Source organism: Halyomorpha halys, unplaced genomic scaffold, assembly GCF_000696795.3.
Source record: "Halyomorpha halys isolate HHAL.00 unplaced genomic scaffold, Hhal_1.1 Scaffold1338.1, whole genome shotgun sequence".
Taxonomy (NCBI): Eukaryota; Metazoa; Arthropoda; class Insecta; order Hemiptera; family Pentatomidae; genus Halyomorpha; species Halyomorpha halys.
In genome coordinates this window covers 118,847-130,233 of record NW_027106577.1, presented here as the reverse complement: position 1 = coordinate 130,233, position 11,387 = coordinate 118,847, and the positions used below count along the sequence as shown (strand labels likewise).

Sequence of the window (11,387 nt, the reverse complement as noted above, 5' to 3'; positions counted from 1 at the left end):
ATTATACTATTTTATTGAGCCAACGTTTCGCCCCACGTTGCAGGGCTTCGTCAGGGCTGTTTTGACGCCAGTCAAAATATTAGTGTATTAATTATTTTTTATTGGTAGAAAGTCAAGAATGACACTGTTATTATTACTTTAGTTTGACCACAGTTCTTGATTTCTCTCGCTATTGCTACATAAATAAGAATTTTTTCTTGTTTTTGCATTAACAGTAACTCTAGTCAACAGCTTTTCCATTGTGTATAAATAGGTATACACCCAACTGCCATACTGAATGACTGTTCTTAATTAATATCTTGATTCTAGAAGTCATAGTAACATTAAATAAGTCCATACTATCTATTTATAGATTTTCAAGCTGCATATTTATCCTTAAAAATAAGGCATTCCATGCAGAGCTCTGTAAAATGAATTTACCAACCTAACTTGTGGGAATGATAAAAACAGCCATTTCCAACCCTAAATACCAAATTAGGATTCATTATAACTTATTGCATCCCTAGCAAATAAGAAATCACCCCAAAGCTAGGAGAGGGCTTAGCATGCCTGCTATTCATCATACTCATGAAGAAAGTGATTTACAATTAACTGGACTTGTCTGTAAAGACGTACAGCTTCTGGTATGTACTAAGATCAGTGTATGGCATAGGAGGGGGCTGGTGATTAAAAAAGTATATGGTTGAAGTTGTTGGGATTGGCGATCCATTAATTAAAATAAAGGGATACAGATTTGAAACAGTTTGGGGTTTCTGTTTCTTGGATTATTTTTAGATACCAGCAAATGCTCCTAAGGTAGAGCTAAAGTAGTTATTCCTTCCAAGAAATAGAAAAGAAAATCTTGACTGTTGTTATGTTTTAAATACACTTTCTGGAACAATAAATGGCATAAAAGCTACTCTCTACAAAAATAAGGTGAGGCCTACTGCCTTTTGACTAAGGATACTGAATCATAAAAAAAAACAAAAAAAAACAGATGAACAGAAGATTACTTTAAGGAAGGTTTTATAAGGACTATGAGAAAATAGTTCCTGGAGAAGAATAACAAGAAATTGTATGAAAAGTTTAAAAATGTCCAAAGTAGACAGATTAGCAGGCTACAATAGTTTATAATGGCCAGAGACAGATTTCAGTTAGTAGGATTTCTTAAGAAATTTCTTAAGCCTAGGCCCTGTTTCATAATAAAGTACAAACTAATATTATTAGTCTTGTAGATTTATCTTAATTCAATTACACAGACTTTTACAATAGTAACTTGTACTTTAGTATTTTTTAATTCCTGTAATATCACTAATAGTCATCCCAATCATGAAAAAAATAAGTATTAATATTATCACCACACTAGTTTATACACTTGTACTATGAACTAATACTATTAGCTTTCACTATGAAACAGGGCCCTGGAGAGAGCTATAGTGGGAAGATTGTGAGCTACAAAATAAATTAGAGAGATTGGTTAGCGGAAATGCTTGTAGACAACATATTGAACTAAAGTTCAAAGACCAACTATAAACTAATAATATTAACTATAAATAAGATCTTAGTGAAACTAAATATTAAAAATAAGTAGTTAAAATAAACTTTAATAGAATAAGAATTGAACAATGACTCAAAGGTCAGTTTGTGAAGCGAATCGTTTAACACTTAGAGTCTGGTAAATCCTTAAGGTGCAAATATTTAAACAATATTATATTAGGGATAATATTAATAATAATGTAACAAGTAGCCTTTGCCAATACCCTCGTATAATTAGTTTTATAAACTGTACCCACAATGAAACACCCGGGGACTATCTGAATTAAACAGATACCTTTGGAGATAAGCCTTTTTCATGTTTTTAGACTGTGGTTAGGCAATAGGTATTGTCAAAATCAAAAGAGTAGTTTAATGATAAGGAGAGTTCAGAAAGTTTTGAAGCAGAAGAGTTATGGGAAACAATAGAATACTTATGTAGTTTGATGCGGTCTTTGAGAAAGTTTTTGGTTTTGCCAATGTATGAGGAATTACAATTGGGAGTGGAACAAGGGATGTGGTATATAATATTGGATTAGTGTAGGAGAGGAATAGGATCCTTGAGGTGTGAGTAGAGTGTTGGCAGTTAGTAGTAAGATCTGAAAGCTAGTTGAAGGTTGGGAATAGAGGAGCTTATAAATAAAAGGGGATACATGATAAAGATCTGCGTAAGGGGATAGAAAGGAGTTGTGAAAAACTATCTGAAGAGTGCAGATGATTTTTGTAGTTAGGAATCAGTTTCTCAATGATATTGGAGGGAAAGTTATTGGTTAAGAGTATCTGTTTTATTCAGTGTCTGTTTGTTTTATGGAATTAGGGATTGGAGAGAAAGGCTATAGTAGGCTAGGATAAGTGTTTAGCTATTTTAATTTTTTTAGGGTAAGTGTGTTGGAAGTAGTAGTTAAAAAGTCTGTCTTAGTAAGTAGATTTGATGTCAGGATATAGTGATGTCTTAGTTTCTTATAATAAAGAAGTCAAGAAAAGGAAGATAGTTGTTAGTTTCAAGTTCAACAGTAAAGTTTAGGCGAGGATGGTAAGAGTTGAAGGCAGATAAAATATCAGGGATTTTATTGAGATGAGGAGAATATCATCTACACATTTTTTAATAAGGATGATGCCGTCTAGAAAAAGTGGGATAATGGAATCAAGTTAATCATTAAGGACAATGTTAAAAAGATCAGGAGCCAGAGGATTTCCCATGGCCAATCCTAAATTTTTGTTAAATAACTGACCATAGAAGGTAAGATAATCAGATTTTCAACAGGGTTGAAGGGATTCAAGGTAAGAGAACCGGTTAAGGGAGGTGTATTTTTAACTCTAGGTGTATTTTTTTATGCTAAAATTTATTTAATAAATACGAATTCTTTATATTTAATAATTAAAAAGTACTTTTGGTTTCCTAAATCTGGTCTTTTGAATATTGAGAAAAAAATGGTGTTACAGTTTGCAAAATCTTGGCTACAGAATTAGAAAATCGACTAGAAGAAACTGGAAAAACTAATGAAGTTCTTGAGATAGGATATTCTGTTGATGATGTTAAGCCAAAAAAAAAATCTCATTACAGAAAGTCGTAAGTATTTTTTCTCTGTTAAAATAATTTTTACACACCTTTTTATTTTACCTATTAGCTACTCTTTCCTTATAGTGTATTTGTTTCTTCCCTCCCTAAGTACTTTAATATCCTTGAATGGTTATATTTTCCATGAAAGGTAGATAGGACAACCCGGACGGGTATGGTTACTATAATTCTAATAGTAAATGAACTATTTAATTAGAGTCAATGTTTCGCTTCACTGAGATATGATATGAAGATTTAATTCATATTTAATAAAGAATAATAATGATTGATTCTTTCGCTTATCTTCATTTTGAGAGCTCTGATGAAACCCTGCAAAGTGAAGAGAAACATTGGCTCAAAATAAATAGTTTATTTACTATTTAAGTTATTTTGACCACATCTAAACCATCTATCTTTTATTAATTATACACGGTCAATCAACAATCTTCAATATGTTTCATTTTATATGGTAAATAAAAGATTTTTTGTTTCAGAGAACTTAGATTACTTGAATCACTTGATGGGATATGCAATAAAATTCTGGACTATAATATTCACAAAGAAAGGACTGACAGTACACGCTTTGCAAAAGGAATGAGTCAAACTTTCAAAACCCTTCATGGACTAGTGTAAGCAAACTTTCATGTCTTTATGTTTAATAATACTTTGTAAATATTGAGTTTATAATATACAAGCTGGTTTCTTGTCCATCGTATTGGAATAAAAGCACTGAGAATTTTTTTAGTGTAGCATTACCAGAGAAACATGATAAGGAAGTGACCTCTCTCACTCTCCTTCCCTCCCTTTCCCTATTCTCCTCCTTTCCTCTCCTTCCTTGCTTTTCTCTATATCGCTATCTATCTATCCATCCATTTAAGGTTATCTTCTCTGGTAATCTTACTACTTATGGCAATGAAATTGCTTGAATTATTCTTAGGTAATTTGTTATAAGCTCTAGGTAATATTCAACCATTTTTTTAAAATACAGCCAGATTCATATTTGTAAAGGCAATTACATTATAATGGAATAGATTAGATATCATCTAGGGCAAATGAAATATTCTTTTAAAAAAACTGTGTCTAAACTTTTTCTGATTTCATCACCTCTTTCAATTGCTTAAAGGTCTGATGCATTCAATCTTCTGTACCAACAACAATGGTTAAAATAGGTATACTTTTAATTTCCAGTTATCACTTCTTTTTTTTTTTCAGAATTTCAATCACTCTTCCGACTGCTCTAATTTCCTTACATCATATTTATCCTTAATAGTAAAATTATCAGTTCAGGCGGTCCTTGTACTGAAGTTAGGTTCCATTCCTTGGTAAGTAACTTAGGTTGAATTCAACTTAAGTTGAGTCCTGTTCTATAAATATGTGAATGTGCATATAAAATCATATTTTGTAACCTTTAGTTTATCTATAAAGTATTTATATAATGTGCTCTTCATTAAGTTGTCTCGAGTATACTAGTTGGTTGTCTGGAAGCTTTATCCATTTGGAGTAAACTTTGAACATACAGAGGTATTTTTGATGCCTCCTAAACCAGAAATTTCTCCTGAGTTCTCTCTCAAATAAAATCCCAACAGGAAAGATGATGATATTGAGTGTTCTACAGATCTTTTTCTGGGAGAGGTTAAAAAGTTCTATTAAGGAAATGTGCCTAAATAAGAGATTGCAAGTTCATTAGGGATGGTTAGGGTGGATAACCTGTGGAATGTAATTAAGAACTGTATTCTGAGTACAGCGAGTGAAGTATGGGGATAACAAAAAATACATACAAAGAAAACAAAATGGTGGAGCGATGATATCAAAAAAAGTGTCAAGCTCAAGAAGGAGTTCTGGAAAAATGATAACAGAACTATATTACCTATTCATTGGGATGAATATGTCAAGAACCAAAATGAAACTAAAAAAATAATTAAACTAGCTAAGACAAGGACTTGGGTGAAGTTTGGTCAAGAGTTTGAACAAAACTATAGAGAAAATATTAGGATATTCTGGCATATTACGAAAGACTTGAAGGATACGAGGTCAAAACTGCTCAGGAACGTTAAAGACATGCACGGGAAGTTGGTGACCGAAGAAAAGGAACTGCTGGAGGTCTGGAGACAGTTCTTCCAGAGGAACTTTAGTATGGAAGAACGTCTTCACCATAACTATAGAGACTGCAGGAGAGGTAGAGTAGAGAACACCTATCCTGAAGATGTGGACGATGCGATTGGGGAAGACAAGGTGGAGTTGGCAGTCAACAAAATCCAGCTAGGAAAAGCTCCAGGACCAGATGGCATAGCTCTGGAATTTATAAAATATGGTGGCAATGAAATGATTAAATGCCTAAACCCCAGTACTGGCTCAAGCAATGATGTATGCAGATGATATTGTACTGATAGCTGACTCTGAAGAGGCTCTTTAGACATCCTTGGATGAATGGAATTAAAAACTGAAGATAAGAGGTTTGCAAATGAACCCTAACAAAAGCAAAATTATGTGTGTTGGAAGAGAAAACGCAGAGCCTAGTGTTTTGTATAATGATGAACCCCTAGAACTTACGAATACTTATATGTATCTATGGACAATACTTAGTAAAGGAGAGAGAAATACTTTATTTATTTATCTATGCTGCCTAAATACATTAGGTTGCCATCTCACACAGCATACTTATCAATCCGTAATCGGACATATATACATTACACATACATGGTATAATCATAAAAAAAAAAGATATACAATAATAGGATATAATAAGTATATAATACAATAAACAATAATAAGGATATAAAGATAGTAAAATAGACCAGGAGGTTCTAAATCGCGTGAAGAAGGCCATTGGAGTGTACCATCAGATTTCCAAAACTCTTATAGGCAAGCAAGAAGTAAGTAGAGATGCCAAAACACAGATATTTAAATCTGTGTTCCTCTCAGTCCTCCTGTATGGATCAGAAAGCTGGACAGCCCTCGACAAGCACATAGGAAGGATAATGTCAGCAGAAATGAGTATCCTCTGAAGAATAGTTGGTAAAACCAGGAGAGATTGTGTCAGAAATGAAAGGATTCGGGAGCATCTGGATGTGAAATCAGTGTGAGACACAATGCACGAGTAGCAACTGAAGTTGTATGGACACGTCTGTAGAATGGACGATACCCGAAAAGCCAGGTGGTGTTTGGAAGCAAGGTCGGAAGGAACACGGCCTTGTGGCAGACCCAGGTGCATGTACTCTGGGTACATTGGAAAACTAGGGGCAACAAGAGGCACACCATCCCAGAGTTGAGAAAACTAGCTAGGAACAGGGACCGGTGGGCTAGATGGACTGAGACTGTGACTTCACGCTTGATGGCACACAGGAGTTAGAGGAAGAAGAAGAAGAGAAGTTCATTAGGATGGGGTATAAAGGATGATAGGAATTCAATATGGCCTAATGTGAGCAGCCACTGTTATTTTCATTGCTGTTACGTTCATTTGAAATATTAATTCATCTTTGAAAACTATTCCTGATTGGTCTCTGATGAGTTCCAGGTATTTTATGCTATCCATATGGCACGAGTGAAAGACAATGTTTGGTATTCCTATTCATCTTTTTCGTTTAGATAATATTTTTTTTCTTCCTTTCACAGGTGAGAGTAATAGGAAGATCAACTAGATAAACAAAGTTAAATTTCTTCTCATCTAAGATCATCTACCACTGAATATGATCATGGGGAACCTTTTTTCAGTGCTCCATGTGAAAAGAATTAACTTTGTCATATTTTTCCCTAAAAATGTTGAACATATCTAAGAAGTCTTCATGCTTTTTATATTCTCCACTACAGCTTTTTATTCAACCTGTTGATCCATCAATTTACATTTTGAAGTCACACCCAACATTGCTTTTTCCTGCTTTTGAATCAATGTTGATGGCTTGCCAGGTATTTTCTTCTTTCTTTACACTCCAGATTCTGAAGAAATTTTAGATTACCTTTCTATTTCTCCCGGTGTGTGCTTCTCGAAATTTCGGGATCGGATATTTCTCTTTAACGAAAATGGAGAATAATTCTCTGTTCCCCTTTAGTGAAACAATTAGATCTTTCCATAATAAAAATGTGCAACTTCCAATAGCAGACGACTTCATATTGTTCACAAAACATTCAGAGATTTAAATACTCAATACCAAACTGATATGTTGTCATTTTGTATCACCTTGATGTTATTATCTCTTAATACTTTGATGATAAAGCTTGTCATTTTGTATCACCTTGATATTATTATCTCTTAATACTTCTTTGATGATAATGCTTTGATTTATATATTTTGCCTGCTTTTATTTTCACAGAATATAAAAATAATTGTATCTGATAAAATTTTTATTGAAAAGAAATATTTTGTGAAGAATTCACTTGAAATATTATGGTAGACTATTTCTTTGTCCTGGAGTGTGTTAACAATCTTATATTGTACTCTTAAGTTATTTGATAAGTTTGTGATTATTCTTTGTTAATAAGTAAATCACTCTCTGCTTCTAATAATGTTTAACATATCAAATTGTTTACCAATTGATTCTGTTCCCAAAAGTCTCGGTGACACATTTCATTTTAAGTTTTTTACTGTACAGTTTTGTTGTTCTTATAAGATTAATCAATGTTATACTCATGGAAAAATAAAAATCACTGAAATAGTGGGCCATTAACTTGAATTGATAAGTGAAACAAAATCTAATCACCCCATTGTGTTTAAACAGAAAATTCTCTTTGAATTTTAAAAAATGTAATAGTGGAAGGCCTCTAATTTTTAAATTGCAAGATAAATTAACAAATATGTAATACTTGAATTATGATTAACAGTTTCCTCACATGTTAAGTTAATATTTAATAAAATGAATTATATAATTACTACGTTTTTTTATTTCAGCAATAAAGGTGTTAAAGTTGAACTAGGTATTCCTCACGAGCTTTGGGACAAACCTTCTGTTGAAATAACTGATTTAAAGAGTCAGGTAATGTAAAAAGAAATTATACTATAAAATATTCAAACTTAGTATCTGAGGTGAATTATTGTTTATTGTAGATTAACTTGCTTAATCAGGTAGAAAGAATGATAAGACTTACTTTTCTATTCTTTAGGCAGTGTTTTCCAATATTTGGGGTATGTCTCCCCAGAGCAGCAGTTCCCAAAGTTGGTGCCACAAGCTACTTTCCCAAATTATTACAAAAGACAAAAAAAATTAAAATTGAAATATTAAATACATAGTGCATTCCAGCATTTACTTTGCTCTATTTTTTCTTCTTTACCTACCTTTATATATTCTACTGCTCTAAGGATAATTGTTATGTTGTTTTTTCTCAATATGGGTGTCGCACAAAACTTTTTTCATCCCAACAGGAGTGCCACAATTTTTTTACTTATCCCAACAAGGGTGCCATTGTGAAACGTTTGGGGACCACTGTCCTAGAGGAGTGGGAGACTGTTCCAGGGGAGGTGATGGGCACACAGCTATTATCAAAATACAATTGTCAAAAAAGAAAGATTTAAATCAATATTAAAAAAGATGAATCTGCAAACAGTTATATGAAATCCACAACTCTTCTTTGATTGTCTCGAGAACGAATACTTGAAATCCATGTCTACTCTTGCAAGATTAGCATCAAGTTTAGCTTTTTCGTTTGGGGTTGTTAACAGGTGAGACAAGATGATGTGAGAAAAAATAAGACTAGCTCAAATGTTTTGAATGGTAGCATAGTACAACAGTGATTTTATGGCACTGGATTTCAGAGTTGAATCTTGATAACTGAAGTCTTCTGAATATAAGGAAAATATCCGATTTGCCACATTGATTCCAATTTGTTTTTTAATAAAGGTAATGTAATATATGCTTTTATAAAATTATATAGAAAAATAAACTATTATAAATTCAAAGTTTTTTTGGAAGATTGGAGTATTACTTAAACTAAAATACTTACGGTTGTTATTATTATTTAATTTAGAGCCTGATGAAGAATAGGACTAGGTGGCTCGAAACATGTTGCAATTAAAAAAGTATAGGTTGGAAAGCTCGAAATTTGTTAATTATTCAAATGTTTGATAACTTTCTGTTTTATAGTAAATGTACTTTCCTTTTACCCATTTATGGTTTACTTACCTTAAGAATCATTTACTGTGCAGTTCAGTCTTTACTCTGGTTTTTTTCATGGCAAGCTCAAGTCAACATCGTTCAAATAGCAAGTGCACTTTTCACCTCACCTTCTCAGTTACTTACTTACTTTATGTTCTTGCCCGTGGCTAATTTAAGATACAGTGGTTCATTCTCAATCATTTTCTTCAAATTTAATTTTGTGTTTGTCTGTGAAGATTTACAATCTTCAAGATGTCTACATAAGGTTAAATTATTCTCTTTCCATCTAATTATCCTAACATTGCCTTATTTTCCATTTTTTGTTTAATTTAGCCCCAATAAACATGTAAATACTAAATATAATTCATTCAATTTATTATATTTTATATTGTCTTTCATCATTTCTCTTGTGTTTCAATTGCTTATCTTTCATTCAACTCCCTAAACCACCTTTAAATATTATAAAAATTAATTTTTTGTACTCCATGTTTAATTGAAGGTTTATTACCACCATGCTTATATTTTCTTTATCTCAACAACAAATAACAAATATGTTTAAAAAAACATTTTTTATATGGTTGTGTATGAAATGTTTAGTGATGCGTAAGTGTAGTTCTAGAGAGCTCCATATCTCTAGAACTATCCGAACACTAAAAACCTAAAAGTTCACCATTTAAAGAAGAGTGAATTAGCTAAAATATTAACCATAAAAGTACTTCTTAGGTTTAGTAGTTCCCAAAATAAACTTTTTTAAGAAGCAAATATTTCATAAAAGATATACTGAAACATCAGTAGTTAGTGAATTTATCTTGGGAAATATATATCTCAAGAACCATTAATCGCACAGATGTCTATTAGCACTCATATTAAAGCTAATTTAATGTACTATAAAGTACTTATAGATGTTTATCATTGCAGAATTAATAATTTTCATGATATTAGCTAAAATAAATTGATTTCTAATTCAGACAATATCTCGTTTGCAAATATCATAAAAATTACTACTCCTACGAGAATAAATGTTATCAACTACTTTGTAATATATTTAACTAGCTTTAATATGAGTGCTAACAGATATCTTTACGTCTTATGATCCCTGAGATATATTTTTTCATAAATCCAAAATTTTGTGAATTTATTCTAAACTACTGCTGCTACGAAGATGTCATAAACTAGCTTTAATATGAGAGCTAATAGATTTATGTACGTCTAATGATTACTGAGATACAGTTTTCCCATGATAAATTAACTAACTACTAATTTTTCTTTATTTTTTTTTTTTTTTAATGAAATGTCACTTTTTTAAAAACCTGTGTCTTGGGAACAGCTTTATTAAAGCTCATATTTTAGAAAATTTACTTAACTTATAGATGATTTTCTATTAGGTTTTCTAGTATTGTTGGTAGTTTTAAAGATATGGAGTTCCGAATGAAAAATTAATTTTTTTTTTTGAGGTTTTATAACAGCCGTCACTTCATTTTCCCCAACTATACATGGTAGATTCATCAATTCTAACTAGTAGCATGCATCCTTTGGTGACTTTCGCTTATGCATGCAAATAACTCTTATCTAGATATAGCTATATTTTACCAATGACTCATCCCATAGGTTTTATTCTGTTAGATATAAAAATCAAAACAGAAAGAAAAATTAGATTTCCTGAAAATGAAACTTTCAAAAAATCAAATTAATAACCCAGAAAAAACATCATATCAGATTCCAACCACTACTTTCCCTTAGCCTTGTATTAGGAAATGTATTTTTCTCCACACATCAATATTATGAAAACGGATCCTCCAATTTTAAGAGACTTTGTGGACTAGTGTTGACACGGTCTCATATAAATTTTAGTTAATATCATCCACTGCTTTTGCTTATGCTTGTGTAAGCGTATTTTCCTTATGGATTATATTTATTTTATTTAAAATACATATTTTCCTCGGCCCTACCATATTTCGAAAATGTTTGTCCAATTTGGCCCAAATTCAAGGATTAGTATAAAATTTTGTCCGAGAATAATTTTGTTTTGTATTGTATATATATTGATATGTATGAGAGGCACCAACTGGAGTTTTTAACTTAAAATAATTTCTTTTGTCGGCATCCCAAAGATACCAAGGACCTAGGCAAAAATCCGTCGGCAACAGATCTAAAGAAATTTACAAAGATATATAGATAACAGAGGGTATGCACCCTCTGGGAACAGTTGACCGTGTAGGCAGAGTTAAACAAAC

At 32.0% G+C, this 11,387-nt stretch overlaps 1 protein-coding gene across 1 annotated transcript in view; it reads left to right on the top strand.

Moving 5' to 3' along the window:
• Positions 1–11,387, top strand: part of CNPYb (protein canopy b) — a 15,608-nt gene that overhangs the window by 373 nt on the left and 3,848 nt on the right. The window contains exons 2-4 of the mRNA XM_014434276.3: positions 2,956–3,082; positions 3,565–3,699; positions 7,953–8,037. Coding sequence (XP_014289762.1) covers positions 2,956–3,082; positions 3,565–3,699; positions 7,953–8,037 — 347 coding nt within the window. The remainder of the gene's footprint in view (positions 1–2,955; positions 3,083–3,564; positions 3,700–7,952; positions 8,038–11,387) is intronic.